This window comes from Manis javanica, chromosome 3 (genome assembly GCF_040802235.1).
Source record: "Manis javanica isolate MJ-LG chromosome 3, MJ_LKY, whole genome shotgun sequence".
Taxonomy (NCBI): domain Eukaryota; kingdom Metazoa; phylum Chordata; class Mammalia; order Pholidota; family Manidae; genus Manis; species Manis javanica.
In genome coordinates, this window is record NC_133158.1 from 13,877,368 (window position 1) to 13,905,358 (window position 27,991).

The window sequence follows — 27,991 nt, forward strand, 5'->3', positions numbered from 1 at the left end:
ATGATGCAATGCTAGAATTGCTGACCTTATAGCTGGAAGCTTACATGAAAATACCAAGCATAGTAATTTGGTGGAGTATGCAGTCCAAAATACTATTTACTCCTGGAGTTTCATTCTTTTGAATTTTCAGTTTTTGGTTTTTAAAGACACTTAATAAAATGCTAATACTCTAGGAAAAGCTAGGATATTAACTGTTTTGTTCACCACTGTGTCATGGCATCAAGGGTATTATTTATTCAACATTATGTTCCTAGAGTTAAACATAGTAGGAGTTCAGTAAAGATTAACTGAAGGAATTACTTTCTTGTACCAACTCTGACTGATTGCTGCTGGTTCCTGGCAGCAGTCTGTTAACAGGGAGTGTGATGGGGTTTCAGCAAAAGATTAGTAACATCTGCCATGTGCACAATAAGGCAAAGTTAGGGCTTTTATAACATGTTTGCCATGAATGTGTTAAACCACTCTTTGTGCCTTGGCTATCAGCAAAACATTTTAGGCGTTAGTTGACTGCAAAGAGGAAATTATGATCCTAGCAGGTGGGGATGGGTGTTGACCATGAGGACTGAAGGGGCTCTGAGATGGGAAACAGATTCTGCTGCTTTCGTGTTTGGCTGAATACTCTGTTGGAGAAGGAAGAATGTCAAGCTTTCTTACTTGCTATTTTTTTGTTTGCTTGTTTCATTTAATTTTCCACAAATTAAAAGGTTAGGTTATGCAATGCAGCGGTGTTTTAACATTGCACTAATTGAATGAAGCTAGTGATGTGCACTGAAAAGGTTTCCATGTTTATTTATTGAGATTGTGCATGCACTGTGTTAATTTCACACCCTTTGCACATGTATTCCTTCACTAATTAGAGAGAAAGTAAAGCCTTGTTGAGGCTCAGAGATAAAGGAATGATTTTTAAGAACAAAGAAATGGATAAAAAAAAGAAATGGATTTATGATTCCTTGTCCCCAGAGTCTTATGTCTTTCTCTGGTTAGGAAGCAGATGCACTCATACTTTTTCCAAACCTGTATTATCTGGAGTCTGTGTGTCCAAAATCAGAATGAGGGTGTTTGCAGGTGTTTCTTAAGAGCTTGAAGAGAATTTGTGGGGTGGATGGAGCATTTTATAACATAATTACAAAGTATCTTATTCATACCCTCACTAAAAATTACAATGTGTAATATGTCAATGCTCTATAAAGCAGCATTCATTTGCATATGGAATGGAGCATGCTTTGTTGTATTTATGAGGGACAGTTGAGTTTTCTGTCATGTCACACATGCAGTTTGAGGTATGGGAACTCACTGCTTAATTAGTTCTTTTTGTCCTCACCTCCTTGATCAGTGGAGGCAGCCCATTGCTTTATCCAAGAATTATCCATTCATTTGTTCAACAAAAATTTAGCTCTGAGACTGCACTCAAGTTACAAAATCAACTAAGGCCATTTGATTCCTAAGAGCATCTGTTTTAACTTGGGTTTCTTCTAAAATAAAGACTGGGATGCAGGTAGTTTTCAGGTGGCGTTAGAGGGTTGGGGGCAGGGGTGGGGACAATGCAGGGAAGCACAAAGAAGAAAGTGTAGAAAGTGAGACAGGAAAGAGGAAAAAGGTGATGAAGAATGCATACATAAAACAGCAGGCCCTGTAGACAACTAAGACTCAGCTCTCTGGGGGAACCTCTGAGAAACTATGTGCAAAATGCATGAAATCTCCCTATGGGGCATTTATTTTCCTATGTATCTAGATTGTGCCTGCCAAGCACATGTGCACCCATGGTGCAGGAGAGAGCAGTCAGGTAGAGGCCGAGAGACACCGATTCCTGAATTGGGATGGTGTCCATGTTCCAGGGACTGTCTACCATAGCTACAGGTGAACTTGGGTGAGTCAAGGAGATATGAGGCAGCGCACCAATAGCATTTAGTACAAAAACCCTTGCTTTCTCTACTCTAAGGTAGGGTCCATTTTAGAACTAACAAACTTGAGAAGGAGGTAGGTCCAGGGCTGCCCTTTATGGTTGTGCAGGTTGTGCACTGTACAACTCTGGGAGTTGCCCTTTATGTAGAAGGCAATGTAATTATTGTCTCCTGGAGCTGTGCAATGAAAAATATGCAAAACATTCACACAAACTATGTTGTAATTGGCGTCTCTTAAAGCCATGCAAGTGCATAATCTGCTATCTGTACATAGTGTTCCTCTCATATGAAAATCCTCCTGTGAAGGGTAATAATATTTTTGGAAGTATACAAATTACCATCAAATATTAGAGCACATTTCAAAAGAAAAAAGACTTCAGTTAGTATATTTGCATCAGCTAAGCAATAGTTATGATTCTAAATGGAAATCATACTTGGGAGAACCTGATGCCATCTTTTCTTAGCTTTTTAGATGGACACAAGGCTACATGCACAGCATCATTGGGAGGCCCAGTTGCTACCCAAATTCCCAGCTTTTTGGCCTTCCTCACCTACACTGAATGCGTATAGCTGCCACACAGGGAAGGTAGAGGTGTTTCCCCTTAGTACAGAGAGGCTGTGGCCTCAGTTTCCCACTAATCCTTTAGACCATTCTAGTTTAGTTCAAGCCACTTTCATTCTCACATGGTCCCAACAATTAGAGGTTTTATATCAAACAAGGTAGATGCTAACTTCCACATGTACACCATTTCCAATGAGACAATGCTATGAGAAAAAAGACTCCTAATTTGTTTCGAGGGTAGATCTTGGTTCAGTCCAAGGCCTGATGTTAAGAACTTAGTCAGGATATCCTGTGTAATCCTTTGATCAATAAGAACACAGTGTATATAAAACAGTGGCCCTCATCTCAAAACTCCTGCCTAAAGCAATTGACAGATTCGTTAAACTTACGTATAAATGCATGCATTGTTAAAACAAAGGGTTATATTTTTTTGTTAATTGTATTTTTTTCATTCTTAATTATAGAATATTTGGGAGGGAAGAAAGGCATACAATGTGTAATTTACTGAAGTATAGTTGGTATACAATATTATATTGGTTTCAAGTATACAACATAGTGATTTGACAGTAATCTACATCATTAAATGCTCACCCCAAGTTGTGTGGTTACTGTCAACATAAAATAGTGTTACGGAACTATTGGCTATATTCTGTATGCTCTACTTTCATGCCACAAATTTATATATGATTAAGATTTTGTGCCTCTTTATCATCTTCACCTGTTTCACACACCCTAACCCCTCCCCCATGTAACCACCAATCACTTCTCAGTGTTTACATGTCTATTTCTGTTTTGTTTTGTTTATTCCACACATAAGTGAAATCATATGATATTTGCCTTTTTCTGCCTGGTTTATTTCATTTAGCATAATACCTTCTAGGTCCATCCATGTTGTTGCAAATGGCAAGATTTCTTTCTTTTTTATGTACCTAATTGTATTACCAGTTTTCATCCAAATCCACTGGGGACTGGGACAATTCTGATTTTGTTTCTTGTGCAGGAATCACTTGTCCCTGAAAGTCTTGTGAGAGGACATGGCGAGGAACAGCATGAACAGCACACCTCACAGTGGTGGAGAAAAGGAGAGCAATCACTTTTTTAAATACTTATTTTTAATCATGCTTTACCCGGATTTACTAATATAAAAATCTAGGTTCCTCTTTGATATTCTCACTTTATTTGTTCAAATAGTCTCACCGATCATGATAATGACTTTTAAAAATAGATGTGATTAGCTGCTCTTGTGCAGTGGCCAGTCTAGTGCCCTCACGGTCCTAACAGGACTGATTTCTCGTCATCCTCATTTGGATTCAGCTGTGTTTCTGAGGGAGCTTATTTTTTGAAAAGATATCATGACAGTCTAATGACAGTGAACTCTGGGAAAGGCAGCATCAGGAAAATTAGGGTAGAGACTGCTATGTGGATTCCACATGCTCTCTTCCCAGGAACACGTACTGCAAATTGGCATCCTTTGTTTTCCAAGTGTCCAAAATATAGGAGGCATAGCTTTCTGGCAGAAAGGACAACCTGAATATTCCAGTAGCATATTGGTCTCAAAGAATGTTGGGTACCTATTAACCCTTCTCAGTGCACATTTGCTTTGTTATGGAACTGAAGATGGAATTGTGTGTGTCTTCTTCCCTTCATTCTAGTGTTTGAGGCCACTCTGTGTGTCTGGCACTGAGTACACAGTGGTGAACTTGATAGACATTGTCCCTGTCTTCATGGATTTTATATTCCTGTCATGGAGATGGATACTTAAAAATGAGCATACAGATATAGAATGACACATTGAGACAAGTTCTGGAGACAAAGGACGATGCTGCTAGAGAAAGCTGGCCGGAGTAGAGTGAAGAAGAGAAGAAAACCTCTGAGGAAACCGCAATAAGTTAAGCCCTCAGCAAAGGTTAACTAAGAAGGACAAATGTGGGAATGGGTGTGAGGCATATGCAGAGTCCCTGAGGCTGAAGGTATGGACAAGTGCCACTCACCCAAGAGACCAAGTAGCCGAGTGTGGCTGACACTTCCTTAGCAAAGAAAGGTGACAGATAGGCCCTGAAGTTGAAGCAATCAATACTCAGGGACCAGACCACTCAGGCTAAAGGTAATAATATAAAATGTCCACTGAGAAATAAAACTTGTAGGAGTCACAAAACTACAAATTGACAGAGAATGTGGGGCTGCACCTGAGTAACACATTACTTTACAGGTGGTAACATGTTCTCTTACAATTATATGGGGGAATGGTGGCCATTTTACAATGTCAGCAGCATTGAACCTGAGAAATGAACCGAGCAAAGGTATTAGCTCACCTTTTTCCACTGGTTTTTGAACCCTAAGCAGTTTCACCTAGGACGGATCAAGATTAATATTTGGCCTGTGGCATTAAGTCTAAAGTGTGCATTTGGGGCACATGCTGGTAGCTCAGAAGAAGAGTGAATTATCTAGGGCCCTCTGGTGTGTAAGCTCTTCATTCATTCTTGTCTCCTCTCCAGCAACTCTTTAAAGCAAAATGGCTTTAAATGGGTAGGGAGAACTTTGATTATTGGTTGATTAAAGATGGTTGCACACCATCATTTTTTGTGAGACTAAGAAACATTTCATCTTTGAAATGAAATGCAGTAAATATGGTCTACCTCCTATTTATGGTGGTAAAACATGCCTTACATAAAAATGACTATTTTAACCACTTTACTAAGTATACAGTTCCTGGCAGTAGTTTTAGGGTTATGCAAAGTTGAGCAAAAAGTACAGTTCCTGTATATTCCCTGCACAGTTCCCCTAGCCTATCAGCATCCCCCAGGAGAGTCATACATTTGTTACATTTGATAATCGTATATTGAAACACCATTATTATGCATAGCATATAGTTTACATTAGGTAAATCACTCTTGGTATTATATGTATTTCCATCATTTTAGTAGCACAGAGAGTATTTTCACTACCCTAAAAAATCCTCTGTGCTCTGCCTATTCATTGCTCCCTCCCCTAACCCCTGGTAACCACTGAATTTTTACTATATCCATAGTTTTGCCTCTCCCAGAATGTCATATAATTGGGATCATTCAGTATGTAGCCTTTGAGATTGGCTTCTTTCAGTTAGTAATATGCATTTGTTTTCAGTATTTCTTTTCATGACATGATAGCTTCTTTCTTTTTAGTGCTGAATAATAATCCATTGTCTCAGTCAATGCACCCCAATTTATCCATTCACTTACTAAAGGACATATTGGTTGCTTCCAAGTTTTGGTAATTATGAATAAAACTGCTATAAACATCCATGTGCAGGCTTTTGTGTAGACATGTTTTCAACTACCTTTAGTAAATTCCAAAGAATGTGATTTCAAGATCATATGTTAAGACTGTGTTCAGCTTTGTAAGAAATTGCCAAACTGTCTTAAAAAGTGGCAGTGACTTCCTTTTGGGTTTTATTGTTTTCCTTTCAGAAATCAGGAGTCTAGGACCAATAATTATATCTAAGTAATAGTGTGGCAGTTTTGATTAAGTGAGAAAGTGAATAGGAAAATGATCAGTCATTTACATAGGCCTGCATGTAAAATGCTCGCAGTTAATTTTACTCATGCAGATCTATCTAGCTGAACTGGTGAGGGGGATGTGAAATCAGGAGAAGGTTTTTATAACTGTTCAGCATTAGGTTATAATTTTTGAAGGCCTAAACCTTTCGTTTTTTGCAGAGAGAAAGGAGAGGAGAGGAGGGCTATCTTTCAAGGCCTAGGTATTTGTTTGGGCATCAAGGATAAACAAAGTGATTGTAAGAACTGGGGAATCATCCTTAAAATACAGTTGGGAGGGCAAGATGTTTATAAAAGTAACAGGGCCTAGATCTTTCAAAGATGGCGGCATGAGTAGAGCAGTGGAAATCTCCTCCCAAAACCACATATATATATGAAAATATAACAAAGACAACTCTTCCTAGAACAAAGACCAGAGGACACAGGACAACATCCAGACCATATCCACACCTGTGAGAACCCAGCACCTCGCAAAGGGGGTAAGATACAAGCCCCAGCCTGGTGGGTCCCGAGCACCCCTACCCCCGGCTCCCAGCGGGAGGAGAGGAGTCAGCAGGGAGGGAGAAGGAGCCCAGGACTGCTGAACACCGAGCCCCAGCCATCCGGACCAGAGCACAGACACAGTGCATGCGTGGGGCCCTGGATACTAGGGAAACAGGGAAGCAAGAACGGTGAGCGGGTACCGGAGGCTGGCGCCAGAGGTCAAAAGAAAATCAAGCAGCCTTTTTTGTTTGTTTGTTTGTTTGTTTTGTTGTTGTTTTGTTGTGGTGAGTGCTTTTTGGGAGTTTTAAAGGGACAGGGACCCCAATACTAGGGAAACAGGGCAGCAAGACCAGCGAGCAGGTATTGGAGGCCGGCGCTGGAGAAGAAAAGAAAAGCGAGTGGCCATTTTTTTTTTGTTGTTGTTGTTGTTTTGTTCTGGCGAGTGCTTTTTGGAAGTCTTAAATGGATAGAGACCCCAATACTAGGGAAACAGGGCAGCAAGACCCATGAACAGGTGCCTGAGGCTAGTGCCAGAGAATAAAGAAAAACGAGTGGCCATTTTTTTTTCCTTTTTTTTTTTTGGTCGTTGTTTCATTTTGGTGGGTGCTTTTTGGAAGTCTTAAAGGGGCAGGGTGGGACACTTAGTCCAGAGGTAGGGAATCCGGGGATCTCTGGGCACTCTAATCCCCTGGGCTGCAGGGAGCACGGAGGCCCCTTACGGAGATAACTAGCCTCCCGGCTGCTCCCCCTCCAACACAACTCCACCACTTTGGAGCAGCAGCCCGAGCCAGGCCATGCCCACAGCAACAGCGGAGATAAACTCCATAGCAGCCGAGCAGGAAGCAGAAGCCCTGTTGGCATGCAGCTACCCAGCACAAGCCACTAGAGGTCGCTATTCTCCCAGGAGAGGAAGGCCACAAACCAACAAGAAGGGAAGTTCTTCCAGCCGTCACTAGTCCCAGCTCTGCAAACTATTCCTATTACCAAGAAAAGACAAAATTACAGGCAAACCAAGATCACAGAGACACCAGAGAAGGAGACAGACCTAACCAGTCTTCCTGACAAAGAATTCAAAATAAAAATCATAAACATGCTGACAGAGATGCAGAGAAATACACAAGAGAAATGGGATGAAGTCCGGAGGGAGATCACAGATACCAGAAAGGAGATCACAGAAATGAAACAAACTCTGGAAGGATTTATAAACAGAATGGATAAGATGCAAGAGGCCATTGATGGAATTGAAACCAGAGAACAGGAACGCATAGAAGCTGACATAGAGAGAGATAAAAGGATCTCCAGGAATGAAACAATATTAAGAGAACTGTGTGACCAATCCCAAAGAAACAATATCTGTATTATAGGGGTACCAGAAGAAGAAGAGAGAGGAAAAGGGACGGAAAGTATCTTGGAAGAAATAATTGCTGAAAACTTCCCCAAACTGGGGGAGGAAATAATCGAACAGACCACGGAAATACACAGAACCCCCAACAGAAAGGATCCAAGGAGGATAACACCAAGACACATAATAATTAAAATGGCAAAGATCAAGGAAAAGGAAAGAGTTTTAAAGGCAGCTAGAGAGAAAAAGGTCACCTATAAAGGAAAACCCATCAGGCTAACATCAGACTTCTCGACAGAAACCCTACAGGCCAGAAGAGAATCGCATGATAAATTTAATACAATGAAACAGAAGGGCCTTGAACCAAGGATACTGTATACAGCACGACTATCATTTAAATATGATGGCAGGATTAAACAATTCCCAGACAAGCAAAAGCTGAGGGATTTTGCTTCCCACAAACCACCTCTACAGGGCATCTTACAGGGACTGCTCTAGATGGGAGCACTCCTAGAAAGAGCACAGAACAAAACACCCAACATACAAAGAATGGAGGAGGAGGAATAAGAAGGAAGAGAAGAAAAGAATCTCCAGACAGTGTCTATAACGGCTCAATAAGCGAGCTAAGTTACGCAGTAAGATACTAAAGAGGCTAACCTCAAACCTTTCGTAACTATGAATTTAAAGCCTGCAATGCCAATAAGTACATATCTTTCAGTAGTCACCGAAAATGTAAATGGACTGAATGCACCAATCAAAAGACACAGAGTAATAGAATGGATAAAAAAAAGACCCATCTATATGCTGCCTACAAGAAACTCACCTCAAATCCAAAGACATGTACAGACTAAAAGTCAAGGGATGGAAAAACATATTTCAGGCAAACAACAGCGAGAAGAAAGCAGGGGTTGCAGTACTAATATCAGACAAAATAGACTTCAAAACAAAGAAAGTAACAAGAGATAAAGAAGGACACTACATAATGATAAAGGGCTCAGTCCAACAAGAGGACATAACCATTCTAAATATATATGCACCCAGCACAGGAGCACCAGCATATGTGAAACAAATACTAACAGAACTAAAGGGGGAAATAGACTGCAATGCATTCATTTTAGGAGATTTCAACACACCACTCACCCCAAAGGATAGATCCACCGGGCAGAAAATAAGTAAGGACACGGAAGCACTGAACAACACAGTAGAGCAGATGGACCTAATAGACATCTATAGAACTCTACATCCAAAAGCAACACGATATACATTCTTCTCAAGTGCACATGGAACATTCTCCAGAATTGACCACATACTAGCCCACAAAAAGAACCTCAGAAAAATCCAAAATATTGAAATTCTACCAACCAATTTTTCAGACCACAAAGGTATAAAACTAGAAATAAATTCTACAAAGAAAACAAAAAGGCTCACAAACACATGGAGGCTTAACAACATGCTCCTAAATAATCAATGGATCAACAAACAAATTAAAATAGAGATCAAGGAATATATAGAAACAAATGACAACAATAACACAAAGCCCCAACTTCTGTGGGATGCAGCAAAAGCAGTCTTAAGAGGAAAGTATATAGCGATCCAGGCACACTTGAAGAAGCAAGAACAATCCCAAATGAACAGTCTAACATCACAATTATTGAAATTGGAAAAAGAAGAACAAATGAGGCCTAAAGTCAGCAGAAGGATGAACATAATAAAGATCAGAGAAGAAATAAACAAAATTGAGAAGAATAAAACAATAGCAAAAATCAATGAAACCAAGAGCTGGTTCTTTGAGAAAATAAACAAAATAGATAAGCCTCTAGCCAAACTTATTAAGAGAAAAAAAGAATCAAAACAAATCAACAGAATCAGAAATGAGAATGGAAAAATCACGACAGACTCCACAGAAATACAAAGAATTATTAAAGACTACTATGAAAACCTATATGCCAACAAGCTGGAAAACCTAGAAGAAAGGGATAACTTCCTAGAAACATACAACCTACCAAGACTGACCAAGGAAGAAACAGAAAAGTTAAACAAACCAATTAAGAGCAAAGAAATTGAAACGGTAATCAAAAAACTACCCAAGAACAAAACCCCCGGGCCGTACGCATTTACCTTGGAATTTTATCAGATACACAGAGAAGACATAATACCCATTCTCCTTAAAGTTTTCCAAAAAATAGAGGAGGAGGGAATACTCCCAAACTCATTCTATGAAGCTAACATCACCCTAATACCAAAACTAGGCAAAGACCCCACCAAAAAAGAAAATTACAGACCAATATCCCTGATGAATGTAGATGCAAAAATACTCAATAAAATATTAGCAAACTGAATTCAAAAGTATATCAAAAGGATCATACACCATGACCAAGTGGGGTTCATCCCAGGGATGCAAGGATGGTACAACATTCAAGAATCCATCAACATCATCCACCACATCAACAAAAAGAAAGACAAAAACCACATGATCATCTCCATAGATGCTGAAAAAGCATTTGACAAAATTCAACATCCATTCATGATAAAAACTCTCAGCAAAATGGGAATAGAGGGCAAGTACCTCAACATAATAAAGGCCATATATCATAAACCCACAGCCAACATTATACTAAACAGCGAGAAGCTGAAAGCTTTTCCTCTGAGATCAGGAACAAGACAGGGATGCGCACTCTCCCCACTGCTATTTAACATAGTACTGGAGGTCCTAGCCACAGTCATCAGACAAAACAAAGAAATACAAGGAATCCAGATTGGTAAAGAAGAAGTTAAACTGTCACTATTTGCAGACAACATGATATTGTACATAAAGAACCCTAAAGACTCCACCCAAAGACTACTAGAACTGATACTGGAATACAGCACAGTTGCAGGATACAAAATTAACACACAGAAATCTGTAGCTTTCCTATACACTAACAATGAACCAATAGAAAGAGAAATCAGGAAAACAATTCCATTCACAATTGCATCAAAAAGAATAAAATACCTAGGACTAAATCTAACCAAAGAAGTGAATGACCTATAGTCTGAAAACTACAAGTCACTCTTAAGAGAAATTAAAGGGGACACTAACAAATGGAAACTCATCCCATGCTTGTAGCTAGGAAGAATCAATATCGTCAAAATGGCCATCCTTCCCATAGCAATATACAGGTTTGATGCATTCCCTATCAAGTTACCAGCAACATTCTTCAATGAACTGGAACAAATAATTCAAAAATTCATATGGAAACACCAAAGACCTCGAATAGCCAAAGCAATCCTGAGAAAGATGAATAAAGTAGGGGGGATTTCACTCCCCAACTTCAAGCTCTATTACAAAGCCATAGTAATCAAGACAATTTGGTACTGGCACAAGAACAGAGCCACAGGCCAGTGGAACAGACTAGAAACTCCAGACATTAAACCAAACGTATATGGTCAATTAATATTTGATAAAGGAGCCATGGACATACAATGGCGAAATGACGGTCTCTTCAACAGATGGTACTGGCAAAACTGGACAGCTACATGTAGGAGAATGAAACTGGACCATTGTCTAACCCCATACACAAAAGTAAATTCAAAATGGATCAAAGACCTGAATGTAAGTAATGAAACCATTGAACTCGTGGAAAAAAACATAGGCAAAAACCTCTTAGACATAAACATGAGTGACCTCTTCTTGAACATATCTCCCCGGGCAAGGAAAACAACAGCAAAAATGAACAAGTGGGACTATATTAAGCTGCAAAGCTTCTGTACAGCAAAAGACACCATCAATAGAACAAAAAGGAACCCTACAGTATGGGAGAATATATTTGTAAATGACAGAGCCAATAAAGGCTTGACCTCCAAAATATATAAAGAGCTCTCATGCCTCAACAAACAAAAATCAAATAATCCAATTAAAAAATGGGCAGAGGAACTGAACAGACAGTTCCCCAAAAAAGAAATACAGATGGCCAACAGACACATGAAAAGATGCTCCACATCGCTAATTATCAGAGAAATGCAAATTAAAACTATAATGAGGTATCACCTCACACCAGTAAGGATGGCTGCCATGCAAAAGACAAACAACAACAAATGTTGGCAAGGCTGTGGAGAAAGGGCAACCCTCCTACACTGCTGGTGGGAATGTAAATTAGTTCAACCATTGTGGAAAGCAGTATGGAGGTTCATCAAAATGCTCAAAACAGACCTACCATTTGACCCAGGAATTCCACTCCTAGGAATTTACCCTAAGAACGCAGCAATCAAGTTTGAGAAAGACAGATACACCCCTATGTTTATTGTAGCACTATTTACAATACCGAAGAATTGGAAGCAACCTAAATGTCCATCGGTAGATGAATGGATAAAGAAGATGTGGTACATATACACAATGGAATACTACTCAGCCATAAGAAGAGGGCAAATCCTACCATTTGCAGCAACATGGATGGAGCTGGAGGGTATTATGCTCAGTGAAATAAGCCAAGCGGAGAAAGAGAAATACCAAGTGATTTCACTCATCTGTGGAGTATAAGAACAGAGGGAAAACTGAAGGAACAAAACAGCAGCGGAATCACAGAACCCAAGAATGGACTAACAGGTACCAAAGGGAAAGGGACTGGCGAGGGTGGGTGGGTAGGGAGGGATAAGGGGGGGGAAGAAGAAGGGGTTATTAAGATTAGCATGCATAGGGGGTGGTAGAAAGGGGAAGGCTGTACAACACAGAGAAGACAAGTAGTGATTCTACAACATTTTGCTATGCTGATGGACAGTGACTGTAAAGTGGTTTATAGGGGTGCCCTGGCATAGGGGAGAGCCTAGTAAACATAATATTCTTCATGTAAGTGTAGATTAAAGATAAAAAAAAAGAAAGAAAGAAAAGGGGGATTACTCCCTGATAGGATAAAACTAACTGTATGTCAACGATTAATGCATGCTTTAAATATCCTTAATTTTGATCTCTTAAAGGGTGTCAGATGATCGGCTATGGAGGTACACTTTTGTGATAATATTCCTTTCTCTTAAAAAAAAAAAAGGCAGTTCCTGTGTGGTGTCCTCCGATGAGTTCTACACAATGGTATAAAGGGCATATCAAAGTGTGGGCAAAGGGTCTGTTTGTGTTTATACAGAGGATCAAAGCCTAATTTGGCTACCCAGAAAACGAACTAAGATACGATATGAAGAAGAACTTCCAACATCAGCACTCTCTGGAAGAGTCATTCCAGAAGATGATCATTAACAAACCTCAACAAAGATCCAGGCGATGCCACAGTTGTAGCTGCATCCATCCCACTGGTTCCTGGACTTGCCATTGGAATGAAGAAGGAGATATCTAAGCTGGCCTGTGCTTTCAGTAAAACAACAAATTTGACTGGATCTATACTGTTGGAACTCAACCAAGAATTAGGAGAAGTGCAAGTTGTAGCGCTCCAAAATCTTACAACTATAGACTATCTACTGTTAAAAGAACATATGGGATGTGAACAGTTCCCAGGAATGGGCTGCTTTAATTTGTCTGGTTTCTCTCAGACTGTTCAAGTACAGTTGGACAATATCCATCATATCATAGACAAATTTTCACAAATGCCTAGGGTGCCTAACTGGTCTTCTTGGCTCCACTGGAGATGGCTGGTAATTATAGATCTGCTTTGGTTATGTAACTGTATTCCTATTATGTTAATGTGTGTGCGCAATTTAATTAGTAGTTTAAAACCTATACATGCTTAAGTTACTCTACAAGAAGATATGTCAAAGAAATAATCAATCCTCCCATGTTTTCTTCCATCTGCTACCTCTATAGCTTTTCTTCTTCCTTCCTAATTACAATCCTCAAATAGAATTCGTGCCTCATATCGAATTTACTGAGTATCATAATTCCTCCAAGTGGTAAAGATACCTCAAGACAAATGCTGGGCATAGAAGCCACAGGGCATAAATCTGCAAAGAAGTAAAAAGCTAACCTTTTCAAACAATATTGCCCCTCTCTCACTTACCAACTTTACATTTCCCTGTATGGCCCCGGAAGATGACTGGTTAGCCAGAGATGGGTAAGATTCCTCAAGGGAGGAACAACCTAAGACAGGCACAGTTGCAGGGGGGCCATCAGGTGAGAAATTGGGGATCAACAGAGGTGAGGCTTAGAACCTCACTCCCCCTGTTTCGAGAGAAATCTTCTGCATCCGTAGATGTTTTATTGCCCTTGTCTAGCTTAGATTAACACATAGTCTACAGGCACACACCTGATCATCTACATTTGCTCTCTTACAACAGTAAACTATGTTTTGTACCTTTATCTTGCATCTGCCTACCACTTTAGCATTTTATTAAAAAAAATAATAATAAATGGAGAAATGTGGGGTCCACATATAAATCAAGTATAAAAATCAAACGAATATTCATATTTGACCTGTTTATAGCTCATAATGCGTGATCAAAACCGAAAGTTTCTGTGATGACTGCCCTTGTACTGTTCACCATGTAAGAACTTTTTCACTACGTAAGAATTTGTTCACCATGTAAGAACTTGTTCATTATGCTTCAGAAGATTGGAGACTGACGAGAATTAGGCTTGGGGTGGATTAATGATTGTGCATTGAGCATTGACTCCCCTATACAGAATTTTATTGTTGTTAACAACCATTTGTTCAATAAATATGAGAGATGCCCTCTCAAAAAATAAAAAATAAAAAATAACAGGGCCTATACGGACATAGAATAGGTGCTCAGCACTTGCTAATGGAATTAACATAAATCCAAGTTCTTATTTATGCCTAGCCAGAGACTGGGTTTCATGGTGGACTCTTTTGCTTAAATTTCATATAATGGGTAGATCATGAACCCCATTTGTGTTTTCCCATCATTTCCAGTACTGCAAATTAAAAAATTGCTCAGTTTGCCCTTGATTATAACAATCATCAGTTGGTGAGAAAAATCATTTGTTCTCGTCATTTGTGTCACAAGGGTGACCTTTAATTATCTGTTGCCACTTCAACAAAGGGGAGCAATTACAGCAAGGGCACTTCTGTGTTTTATTTCAATATGACAGGCTTGCCAAAATGATGGGCTGTAAATGCACAATGCACAGGTTTTAGGATACTTTCCATGTCTAATAAAGTAGGGATCTTTGTCAGAGAATGTAAAAATTAGCTGAGCAAATTTCACCTTGATTATTTTTATGTATGTGAAAATCTAGCCAGAGCTCTGAAGATTGAGTCAAATATTGAACAAAACCCAATCGTGGCAGAAAATTGATTCACTCTTTCTACAGTCTAGGCAGGTTTATATCAAATTTGTTTATGGAAAAGGTTAAGATATCAAGCAGTGTCATATGAGTGATTGTCATATGATAGGTCAGTAACAAAAGATTTATATGATAACAATAATCATAGAAACAGTAATTATTTGTTGGAAATGGCCAGTAATACAAAAAGAAAACAAAGATAATTTTTAACGTGCCCAAAGGTAACAGTCATACAAATTTTTTTTTCTGTGCATTTGCAAGATTACATATTGCCTCTAAGATTGCCCCCAGTGATTGCCTGTATGCATGCCCTTGTGTAATTCCCTTCCCACTGAGCATGGACTGGCAGAAGTGATGGGATGTCATCCCAGAGATGAGGTTGCAGAAGTCTGCGGCTTCCATCTTGGGTGTTCCTTCTCAGTCTTTCTTGCTTGCTCACTCTCATCAAAGCCAGAGGTCATGTTGAAAGCTCCCCTAGGGAGAGGCTCTTGGGGCGAGGAACAGGGGAGCCTCCAGCCAACAGTGAGAAATTGAGCCTCTCAAGCACCATCCCATGAGGAACTGGGTCCTGCCAGCAGCCACGTGAGCGCAGAAGTGGGTCCTCCTCCGTGTGAGCCATCAGATGGGATCACAGCCCTAGCTGACAGCCTGCAGTCTCATCAAGGGCTTTGAGCCAGCTGTGCCTAACTAGGCCATATCCAGATTTTCGGCCACACCGAACTCTGAGACAGCAAATGTTTGTTATTTTAAGCTGATAAATGTTGGGTTCCTTTGTTATGCAGCAATAGATAACTAAAATGCATATGTTTACAAAAATTGAATGATATTGTCTTCTGTCAATCAGAGTATTAGCAACCAATAGAGGACACTCAACTGTGATCTTGAAAAGAACTGTGGGCAGTGTTAAGAAAATCAATTAGGTATGAAGGACAGCCAGGCCCTACAATAATGGGAAGCCATATACCATCTCTTGACCTGAAGAAGTAAGGGAAGGTGTTAGCAGAGGCCAAAGAGAGGGGGAGTCAGAGAGGCGTGGCTGTCTCATAGCAGGATTGTAGAGGGACACAACACCCACCAGAATTGGGTTGAGGCAGGGAGGGAGCAGAGAAGAAGTACCCTGACCTCTTTCTCCTGCCATCCTCAGATTTGCCCACGATTTTCATTGGCCAAACCCAGCTGGAAACCAGAGGGCAGTTCCTAGGGGTCAGCTACTTAGGACAGAGATTAAGGCAAAGGAAGTAGGAATGGATCTGCTGGGATATAAGGAGAAAAACCAGCATATGCATGTGCTTGTGTGCAACCATTTTTATGTTTACCATCTTTCTGCATCATTAAATATGATCTTCTACATCATGTTTTTAAATAGCTACATATGGGCACTATTAAAGTATCTCAGTCATACTCAACATTTTTGGTTGTATACAAATTCTTTCTTTGCTATAATAAAGAGTAAAATGAATATCCTTATAGTCATATTTCTATGGATTATTAAATATAGTTCCTTAGAGTACAATGCAAGTGGAATAATTTAGGATAAAGAACATTTTTTAGGGTTTTGATACATTCTGTCTTATTGCTCAACAGAAAAGTTGCTGTGGATCTCTCTCAAAAAAAGTCTCTGCCTACTTGTTGAGATAAAAAACATGCTTTATTGTTGTTTTAATTTTCATTTTGATGTTATTCATAAATTTAAAATGTTTGACATGTTTATTAGCTATCTGCATTTCTTCCTTTGTGAACTTTGCCTATTTTTTCCATTGGTATAGGAATTTTTCTTACTGACTTATAGGAGCTATTAAGTATTAAGAATTCATTGTTGTGGTATATACTGCAAATGTTTTTCTAGTTAAAAAAAGTTCATTCATAGAACCTGCTTCTTTACCTCAAGAATATTAAAATGTTTCCTGTTTTCTTTTAGTATTTTAATAGTTTAATTTGTCAAATAAAAATTTTAATCTATTTGGAACTGTTTTTGGAGGTAAAGTATGAGACAGGGATAAAACATTAAAACATTGTTCTCTTCTAAATGGTTATCCGTCCGAAAACATTTTGAATGCCCCAAAATCACTTACTGAAAGGATCATTTTTTTTTCTCACTGATTTGAAATAGAAACATAAAGCCACATGACAAGTATAATTTTGATTCAGTTAAAAGGAAAACGCACCTTTAAAACAGGCCTTTTACATTTTCCATTTGACGTCCTTTCCATTGCATATATTTGCTATCCTTTACAGATGGGAAAATACTTCCACAAATATTTTTACTGAAAATGATTCAAACTATTGACTTATTTTTCAGTGAAGATCAGTACTGGGAGCTTAGACCCTGGGCCTAGTCCTGGCTAAAGAATATGTCCTTTACTTCCTTTTAGTTAGATGTATGTTTTTGGCTTTCTGCTAATTTTTAAAAGTGCTGTTAAGATTTTAGAACTTGTTTAAAAGTAAACTTGGCTCACAGTGGTAGATTTAATGGAAGAAGACAACAGTATTAGTAAACTAGCATGTGTTTAATGCAAATCGGTGCATACCTCATTTCCTGTATCTTTTAAAACGGAAGATTTGAGGACATACACTCCCTACCATGTGGGGACATTGAAATACTCCATTCAAAATTTATGCACAAGTGGTAACAGATCTCTTTTTGCTAGCATTTCATGACAAGGAGTTTCTAGGTTTGTAATATCTGTATTTCCTACAGGGCTTCTAGATGAAGCTTTTACTTTGTACAAAAGGAGAGAATATGTGACATTTCCCCCCTTGATTCCAAAAGGTACCTGATGAATTGTATTACCCTCCATGTTATCAGAAAATGGCATCAACACAATTTTTCCATACAAAGTTAAAGACAAATACATCGAAGAGGACAAGAGTTTTTGCTTAATTTTAGACTGAAGGAGGTATTATCTCAAAATCAGTAGTTTGGTTAAATTTTCTCCTAGGAAAGGAGTTGTATTTAAAATTTCCAAGGTCATTAGTAATTGGAAATAAGATCCATTTTTTTCTTATGATGTCTATAGTATATATAGTATGTATCATAAAGTGCTTAATTCACCTTAAAATACTGAATAAATTTAATGTTTTCTATATGCCAGGATCGTTCAATCATCATCATCATCCTGTAAGATAAAGTGATTACATTTTAATAAACTCTATTGAGGTATAATTTACATACAGTACAATGTGTCCATTTAAATTGTGTAAGTTAATGCATTTTGGTAAAGGTATGCACCCAAGCAGTGGCCACCACAATAATGATACAGAATATCTCTGCCACTCCAAAATGTTTTTTACGGCTCCTTTGTAACCAACTCTTTACCCCCACCCAGCCCTGGTGATCTGCTTTGTCACCATACTTTTTTCTTTTCTGGAATTTCATGCAAGTGGAATCACAAATACGTAGTTTTTAAAATCGTTTTTCACTTACAAAATATTTTGAGACTAATCCATGTTTTTCCATGTGTAGTTCATTAATTTTTATTGCTGAATAATATTCCATTGTATGGATGTACCATCTATGTTTTTCCATTCACCAGTTGATGAACATTTGGGTTGTTTACAGTTTTTGTGTAATATGGATAAAGCTGCTTTGTACAATAATGTAAAAGTCTTTGTATGGACACATGTTTTCATTTCCTTTGGATAAACAGTTAAGAGGGGCATTGTGAAGTGGGGGGAGAGGGGAAGAACCATTTGGGGAGGACTTAATTGGAGGGGAAAGTTTAAAAAAAATCACAAATTAAAAGAGGGGCATTGGTTTCCATAATGGTTGTACCATATCACATTCTCAAAAGCAATGTATGAGAGTTCTAGTTGCTCTTTATCTTTGCCAACAACACATGGTCTTTTTGGCCTTTTTAATCGTAGACACTCTAGTGAGCATGTGGTTGTAGTTGCATTTCTCTGATTGGTGCCATTTTCCAAAGTGGCACTCAGTGATCCTCACCTCCTGGTATTTATGTGGTCCAATCCCATAAGAAGTAGGGATAACCTGTGTAACCAATAGGCGATTGCAGGAACGATAACTGAGTGACTTCTGAGGCCAGGTCATTAAAGATACTGCAGTCCGTTTTGTTCTCTTATAGATCGTTCACTCTAGGGAAATCAGCTGCCATATCATTTTTAGCTCAAGAGAAATTTTAAAGTTTTTTCTATGTATATTTTTCACTGTGCTATATATTCTTTTTCTTAAATTTAAACTATCACTGATATACATGAAGGTTTCACATGAACACTGTGGTTTCAACGTTAACCCATATTATCAAGTCCTCATCCCCCACCCCCCATTACAGTCATTGCTGTTTTCTATATTCTTATTTAATAGTCTTCTACTATTGAGTCTGTTTTATAGAAATCCATGCAAAATGTGTACAGATAAAACCAAAAGATAAACCGCAAAGAAATCATTGGTTGGAAACCACCACCTCCTCCGAAACTGGTCCCGGCCCTCCGTGGCCCCTCCCTCCACTATGTCCACGCCTCTCTGGACTTCGTCCGGCCTCACCGCCCGGCTCCGGGCCGAGGCTCATTGGTTCGCCAGAGTCCCTTGCTCTAGTCCAGTCAAGGCTGTTGCAAGAAACGGAGGCAGAGAAGCGTCGCGAGACTTGACTCGACTCCTTCCCTAAGCCCCACCCACCATCGTAAACCCCACCCTCCCCCTAGCGCCCACTCCACCTTTCCGACGCGCCTCTGGCCCCTGCACGGGCTGCACGTGTAGTTGTTGTGGATGCTCCTTACGTGGCCGCGGAAGTGCCGAGACCGCACGGCCCCGCCTCCAAGATGGCGGCGCCCAGGCGTGCGGCGGAGACCTGTCCTTGCTGACTCTCATTCCAGCCTTGACGGAGTCTGTGGGCTATGGACCAGCCCGGGTTCGTGGCTTCACTGGTGGTGAGTGCGGGGTGACCGGGCGCGGAGCCCGGCGTGCCGGAGGCCGCCCCCGAGCCCGTGGAGGCTTCTCTGCCCTGGGGCTTTCTTCCGGCTCTGCGCGCAGAACCGCTTTCGGGTCATCGGTCACCAAGTCTGGGGGGGTCGCGGGGCCCCTGGGCCCCACCGGGCCTCTTGTCAGGGCGTTGTCCTTCCTACCCGAACCCCAGAAAGACACGGGGGTAAGGGAGCGACACTCCGCCTCTCCGAGACGATGGTTGTCATTCTGTTGTGTCTTTTAATCTCGGAAAATCACATACCCGTTCATTCATTCACTGAATAACTAACTTGCTTTTTCTGTTTGCAAACATTCTTCTAGGCTTGGGGTATGTTGATGATCACAAACAGCTGCGTTGTGGAGCCCATAATGCAGCAGTGTTTAATTTCTTAGGAATCTACGAGAATTACCACATTTTAGCGTCAAAAACAAAACTCCCACAAAACAAAACCAAGAACCACAACAGCAAAAATCTGTAAGAAATATTTTGAGGTCTGTGTTATGGCCGATTCAGGAGGAATACTAGATACAGCAGTGAACAAGAAAGGGATTTGCTGCTTAAATTTTCGTCGTGGGTTAGTGGAAAGAGGCAAATACTTTTTAAAAAACCTCTCACAGGTGAAGTGGTGGCTCAGGGGAATTTAATTATCAAACGTTCTTGTTGCAGGTGTTGGAGTAACAGTAAACGCTATAGTCATGCCCACGTGGGTGGCGGAGACAATAAAATGAATGTTAGGAGATGGCTACTTTCAGGGTGTATGGAAAGATGTAGAATGGGCACCTTAACCAGACATGTGGGATCCAGATTTTATATCTAGATTTGTTGAAACTTATATAAGCTGAGTTTTAAGATAGAAATATATTACCAGGAGTTTTCCTCTCTAGCTGGTGAGACAGCAGTAATGGTTTTGACAATCAACATTCCTGTGCCAAGAGCTGGTGTAAGCTTTTCACGTAAGTCAGCTCATTTAATTTTGATAAACAGTGGAAGTATTACCCCAGTTTCCAAATGAGGGTAGGTAACGTGTCCAAAGTCACACAATGGAGATCTGTTTGTTTGGTGTCTGTAAGTGTTGGTGCTTAGACTCCAGCCCAGGCGGTGTAACATAAAATTCTGGGCCCTTAACTGATGTTTGACACTCTCTCTGAAGTCAGCAACAGTAGGAGTTGCTAAAAACAGGTGAGTGCCAGAGTTAATAAAAGAACAATGGTTGTAAAACTTACTTTGTTAGAGTATGGTACACATGCAGAGTGTACTTTTCTTTCCAGTGTAGTTAGGGTAAAATTAGGATCAGTGGGTGGGTAGAAGTTTCAAGGAAGTTAGATTTCATTCCAGCTAAAAACAAATAATTTGATTCATTTGGCACACTGGGCACTGAGATAGCCCTTCGATATGGTGGCGAACAAACTAAACCCACATGATAAGTACTATGAAAGAAATGAACTGAGGTAGGATAGAGAGAGGATAATATTGGAGAACTTTGAAATGGAGTGACCAGGAAAGGACCCGAGAAGGTGACATTTAAGCTAAGACCTAAACAAATGGTAGGAAAGGGCAAGGTATTTTGATGAGCAGAGGGAGCAGCACGTGAGAAAACTCTCAGGTGGAAGGAGGCTTAGAATGCTAGAGTGGATACTGAGGCCTCGGGTTTAAGGGTAGCCCGGCCTGGGATGTGGAGGGGGTGATATAGCAGAGGTAGACCATGAGGTGAGTCTGTGGGCCATGGAAGGGAATTTGCACTTTACTTGAAGCATAAATGGAAGCCATTAGAAGGTTTTATTACCAAGTAATTCAGAAATGGAGTGGCAATTTTTTTAAGGTTGGGAGTATTTTTGCAACCGGCTGAACATTCTAAGGGAGTTCTGTTCTGCTTACTACTGTGCTACCATTGCCGGACACTTTGTAGACACTCAAAACTACTTGTTGAATGACTGAATGAAAGGTAGGCTGAGATGATTGCTGAAATCTTGAAATTCAGACTCTAAGGATTGAATAACAATGTCAGATATGCAGTACAGACTCTGGCATGTAGCAGACAATTTAAATCTCTCCTTCCTAAAGCTTCACAAGGAGGGATGAAGAACTGTAAAAATGAAAAGGGGAGAGCTGGAATGTTAGTTTTCGTTTGGAACACAGAATGGGCTATTCAGAAACAGCAACAGAGAGTATACTGACGGCTGCCTGCTTTTAGAAAAGCAGTTTGTAACTAAGTTTTAGGAACTGAAACATGGTCATAACGTTTAACTCAGCCAAGATAATAGGAAGCCACGTAACCATGAAACAAAAAGAAATGGTTAGGAAAATGATGTCAGATGATGATGTATTTCATGAATGATTCAGAAGCCATGAAGCATGGTGCTTGTGAAGTGTAATGTGCTGTAATAATGTGGAAAATACTTATGACATGAGAAAATAGAAAACATATAATGTGCATCTCTTCATGCCTAATTAAAAATACATGAAGTACTGTTCCATTCATTAAGAAAAAAAGCTGTATTGAAATTCACCAAGATAATATGAAGTAATTTTGATAGCAACATTACTTTCTTTGTTTATTTAGTATAAAAAAGTACTTTAGATTTTTTTAAAACATCACACTCTTCATCACATGTCTTTTCTTTCTTGCCTCACCTGTCCTTCCTCTTAGTACTTAACTATTTCATTGTCCTTTTGTAGTTCTGGCAGGTGACAGAACTTCGGCCGGTGTGGGTGCTTTGCAGCGTGGAGTACAGGCAGCCCATGCGTGGCAGTGTGAGGCTGTGAAATGAGTTTGCAAGCGGAAACCATGCAAAGTGGTCTTAACAATCGATGAGAAAAATTATGATTATTTAATGACCCTTAAACATTATCGTCAGTGTCAAATGTCAGACTCCCTTATTGTTGATTTTAAATATATAGGGAAATGAAGAAATAGTAAGACCCCTATTTAGGACATTGTAATTTAAAGTATCAGAAACATTTCTTGGAAAAAACATCAAAAGCATTTTGACTAGTACTTGTCTTCCCGTCGTATAAGGAACCAGTATCTTTTTTTAAAGTCATGGCCAAGTGTCATACTGCTAAGTTCACATCACCTTCCAGCATTTTACCCTGTGTGCCTCCAGTGTTGGGAAGTAGCTCTGATTTTTCCTTCAGTGTGAACATTTTCACCGGTAAAACTTGCTCTGGGGCATCTTCATCCTTTCTGTCACAGCCACGGACCCCTTTATGTTGGTAAGCTCACCTTCACTAATTTACTCGGGCTGCGTATGTACAGTCTCTCCAGTGATAGCGGTGCCATTCCAGCAGCCAGCTATTTTTTCTGTAACTCTATATTTGAATTTCACTTTCAGTGGCACTACTTTCTTCTCATTTATTTGCTGCACTTTCATCTTTGTTGGTCCCTTCCCTCTTTATCCATATTTGTAAAATGCCGCTGTGGTTGCTGTAATTGGAACAGTGGTGTGAGAAACTTGCGTTACTTGTGGTAACCGCAATTCACGCATGCTGCTGCTGTGCAAAGCAGGGACTCCTTGCAGTTTTTTTTTTTAAATTAATAAAGTGGTTCTGGAAAAACTTTTCCATACTACTCAAATTGTGTCTTGTCACTGGACCTGCCTTTCTGCTGGGGCCCACTGGCAGAATGGGATCGAGGGAATGGCATGGGGTAGGCTTCTGAGGTGGGGTGAGAAAACAGAAGGAAAGGTAGGAAGGACCTATTATTGGACATACTTTTAAGGGATGTTTTCCGTGTTCCTTTGCTTCTTAGCTTTTGTGGAAGGGAGCCTCCTGTTCCTCAATCTGGCATAGAAGGAAGTTAGTGTTGGATGAGGAAGCATATCTCCAAATCTTTAAGGAATTTGCTATTACGCTTCATGTTCCCAAGGTCACTTTGTGTGATTTGTTTCTCTTAGGCTGCTAAGTCAGAGTGAGCAGGTCTTCTTCCTTTTTGGCTCATTTTTGTGTTGAGCAGGCACTCACCGATACAAGTGTATTCTGGGTTTTGATCGGTCAGAGGAGCATGCAGGCAGCCTTTGAGACCACCAGTGTCTAGGACCGCAGTTGGGAACCACCGCTGAGAAAGAGACGTTTCTCCTGTACCTTTCCCCATCATTTGTTTTTCAGTATAGGAGGAGGTACTGGGCAAGTTTTAATATTTGATGATTTATTTGTAAATGACTTGTTAATGTGATTTTACCACTTCCAAGCCAAACACCGTGCATGCAAATATAAATGTTAATTATTTCTTTTCTGATACAGAATGTAATGAAATAGCAAATAGAGGGATTATAAAAGCTGTACCTACAGTTTTTTCTACCTCCACAATTTTAGGGATCTCTTACCTGTTTAACCAGACATTTTTCTTAGCCTTTATTCTCCTACTTGCAAAATGTGGCCCAAAGATACGGTCCTTGCCCTCAAGGGTTTATAGTCAAGTAGGTGGCAGTCAAGTATTAAACAGAAAATAAAACATTAGCTATACAGTTGCAAATGGTGATACAAAAGTAACCATTTACTGAGACTTTAACACGTGCCAATGTAGTTTTTTATAGCCGAAGTCATGTAGTTACAATTTTGTATTCTGCTTTTTTAAAATAATCTATACATTCAAATTGAATAGTCATAAAGAAATGTGAACACTAGTATTTCTCACATTTTTAAGGATTGATACTGAATTGTTCCTACCACACTTTGCATGGTTTGGCTTTTTATTGAGTCTGTCTGTGGGTGGGTGGTTCTTGTCCAGGGAGCAGAATATAAGAAGAGCTTTTATTAATGAAAGACTTGAATTTATAGATTTCATATATGAGTCTATTAAGTTTAATATACGAATGTAATCTTTAGTCTTCGGGAAAGTACTCCTTAGTCTTCTGAATGGTTTTTAATACTGGCATGTCAGAAGTACGGCATTGGCAAATTATGAAGGGTATTTGTAGTAACTTAGTACTAAAAATAATAATTCATATGTATTGATACTTAAGGCAGGTGTTTTTGTTAAGTATATAGCAGGCTCATCTAATTATTTTTAATTCTCACTTAAGCTCACTCATTTCTCAGAAACTCTGTTAAGTATAAGTATTATTATTTTTCCATATTCTCCATTTCAGGTATGAAGAAGTACAGGCATACAGAGGATTAAATAGCTTTCATAAGAAGACCCAGTCGAGATTGAAGCCAGGTCTGTTTGCCTGATGCTGTGGTCTTAGGCAATATTTAATCTGAAAGAATTTCTGGAGAAATGGAAGAATATGCAGGACACATTCTAGAACCATTATTGCATTCTTAAAAATAGCCTCACTAAGCAAAACTGAACCTACCTAGTCTTTTTTATCAGGAGGTGACGATCAACAGGATATCTGGAGAAGTCATTCTTAATATGTAACAGCTGTCAGTGTAGCTGTGGGTGCTAAGAAGTATGGTAGCAGACCATTAACACCAGCTTTCAGGTGTCGCAAGTGCTGCGGCAAACCACAACAGGGACACCCAGAGAAGGCTTCACTGCAGTTTTCCCTCGAACATTTAATCTTTCCATAAAGTGTTTTCTTGTTGTCTCACATTTCCGTTTGATTCAAACCACCAAACAAGTGCTGAAGCCCTGAAGTGTATGTGGTGCTGGCTTGGGTGCTTCAGAGGCACAGGTGATTGACCTGTCTTCTGTTCTGAAGGATTTTATGTCAGACAAGACGGTGAGTGCCAGACATGAAAAATAAAGAATTATATGGGGTCATCAAGGACAGAGCATTTAGTCCTGACTGGGAGATTGAGAAGGGCCTTAGGAGAGAGATGGCATTTGGTCACAGCCTTAACAACCAGTGAACAGGATTTTGGCAGGGATGCGTGTGTGCATGCATGTGTGCAGTGGCAGGAAACATGTTCTGCTGGCTCCAATACACAGGAGACAAGGAACACCGGAAGGGCATTACAGGATGAGAGAAAAACCTAAGCTGGAGCAGAAAAATGCTAAGTTTCAGGAGTTGTTTGGGAAACATTGGATGAGGCCTAAGGTCCTCAACAATCTGTGCAATGAAGCTGGACACATAGTTTAGGGCCCAAGTGTTTTGAGGGTCTTAGTTACCCCTCACTGAGTGCCTACTATATACTAAATGCAACCAGTGAAATAGGTTTTTATGTTTTGGGTGTAGTATTAATTTTGAATAGTTTTATATGTCTGTAATACTAATTACAAAACTTGAACAATAGAAAAATTAGCAGGATAGTAAAAATATTCCTCATTCAAAAATCCCTTTACACAGAGGTAATACTTCTAGCAATTTAGTGTGTATGCTTCCAGATTTCTAATTATGCACATAAAAATAGATACACATTTCTTAGGTGGGATTTTACAGCATATATTGTTCTAAGCTTATTTGATTAAGCATATAACATGTTTCTATGACAGTGAGTTCAGATTGACTTCATTCTTTTAATGGCTGTGTAGCAATTCGTTACTTGATATAACATAATTTAGCTTATTTCCAGCTTTTTTAGTGTTGTAACAATGCTGTAGTAAACATTTTTGTGTATTTCTGCACTTCTCTGGAAGAAATGTTCAGAAATAAGTAGTGAATCAGGGATTTTATAGTTTAAAATTTTCATTTTACCAAATTTTACTTCCATAGATTTTAAATGTTTACTTTTATAGTGCCCATAACTATTCTTCATATTTTTAATTTTTTTCAGTTTAACTGGAAAATGTTTGTTTTTTATTTGGTAGTTAATGATGGGGAAGCATGTTTTCTTTTTTTATTGAAAAATTTGTTTTTTTCTTTTGGGAATTGCTTGGTCCTGTGTTACGTAATTAAAAAAGAAGTGATGATATATTTTTAAGGCTGGTTTGTAGTATCTTCCGAGGTATGGGTGGTGACCCTTTATTAGAACTATTCATTCATTCATTCTTCAGATAGTTTTTGAGGGCCTGCTATGTACTGATGCTGGGAACATACCGGTGAACAAACAGGTGTGGATCTTATACTTTGGTAGGTTATACAGACATTGAAGAAATGGTTAGATGACCAGCTATAGAATGTAATTATGATCCGCGTATGAAAACAAGAGGGCCTCACCTAGAATGGGCCATTAGGGAGCATCTGTACAAAGTCTTAGAAATGAGGAAGATCACATGACTGGGAGGCAAAGAGAGGTCAACGTGACAAGAGGCTGACCAGCAAAGGGCAAATGGTGGCGTTGAGGGCAGAGGGGTAGATGGGGTCCAGAACTCCTAGAGCCTTGTAGGCTGTACTAAGCTTCTGCTCGTCATCCTAAGGGCCACCGGAAAGCTTGGTAGAGTTACAGGCTGGAGAGTGGCAAGATGCAATTAGAAATTGCATTTTATAAAATTGGTGTCCATTAGTGTGGAGGGGCCCACTGCAGGGAGGAGCAGCGGTGAGCCGGGAAGACAGCCTGGCCCAGGAGCGGAGGCAGCTCTTCTCCAGTGCCCTGCTCAAAGTCACCGGTGGCCACTTCATTGTGGAGGAAACAATGTCAGGGAGGGATTTCCCTGGAAAAGCCATGTTAATGTTTTCACTGGTTCTTCTGAGCTGCAGTTAAGCCATCACATCTTGTACAGTGATGGTTTGGCTTAGTTAGATGGTCCTTTGCTTTTGTCCTGCAGTTGAACAGCATAATTTTTTTCCTGTTGTGCTAGCCTTTTGAGAGAGAAAGGTTTTATGGTATGTGAGCTTGACGTTTTTCAAATCCCAGAGTCATTTCAAAGCACTAATTAGATACTTTCCCTCCACAGCTAGCCTGCACTTTCTACACTTACTAACTTAAAGTGGAGATGTGTATTTAATCTGTATGATATCGAGGTCTCAGTAAATTGTTATGCTGTGGAAAAACTTGCTGCTTATATGGGTTATGTTCTGTATCTTTGGATTTTGTCTAGTTCTTAGAGTTTTCAATGTAAGCTACCATAAATATTGAAAGTCATCCTTTGCCTGAATAACCTCTTTGATAAGTCATTATAAATAAAAAATTTCTTATGCTAAAGAATTAGGTAGACTTATATTAATCTGCTGTTGGCCTGTATGTTTGTACGTAATTGTGTATA

At 39.6% G+C, this 27,991-nt stretch overlaps 1 protein-coding gene and 1 long non-coding RNA gene across 4 annotated transcripts in view; both read left to right on the forward strand.

Annotated features, from left to right (window-relative positions):
- LOC140848135 (uncharacterized) overlaps positions 1–6,474 on the forward strand; it is a 108,228-nt gene extending 101,754 nt beyond the window's left edge. Inside the window, exon 4 of the long non-coding RNA XR_012128682.1 lies at positions 6,401–6,474. This is a non-coding gene — a long non-coding RNA (uncharacterized lncRNA). The remainder of the gene's footprint in view (positions 1–6,400) is intronic.
- Positions 6,475–19,708: 13,234 nt separating this feature from the next.
- Positions 19,709–27,991, forward strand: part of SLC25A26 (solute carrier family 25 member 26) — a 145,775-nt gene continuing 137,492 nt past the window's right edge. For 2 of the 3 annotated variants that reach the window (XM_073230870.1, XM_037019104.2), the window contains exon 1: positions 19,709–19,927. In XM_073230870.1, coding sequence (XP_073086971.1) covers positions 19,895–19,927 — 33 coding nt within the window. In that variant the 5' untranslated portion in view covers positions 19,709–19,894. The remainder of the gene's footprint in view (positions 19,928–27,991) is intronic. The other variant, XM_037019103.2, reaches the window with a different exon arrangement.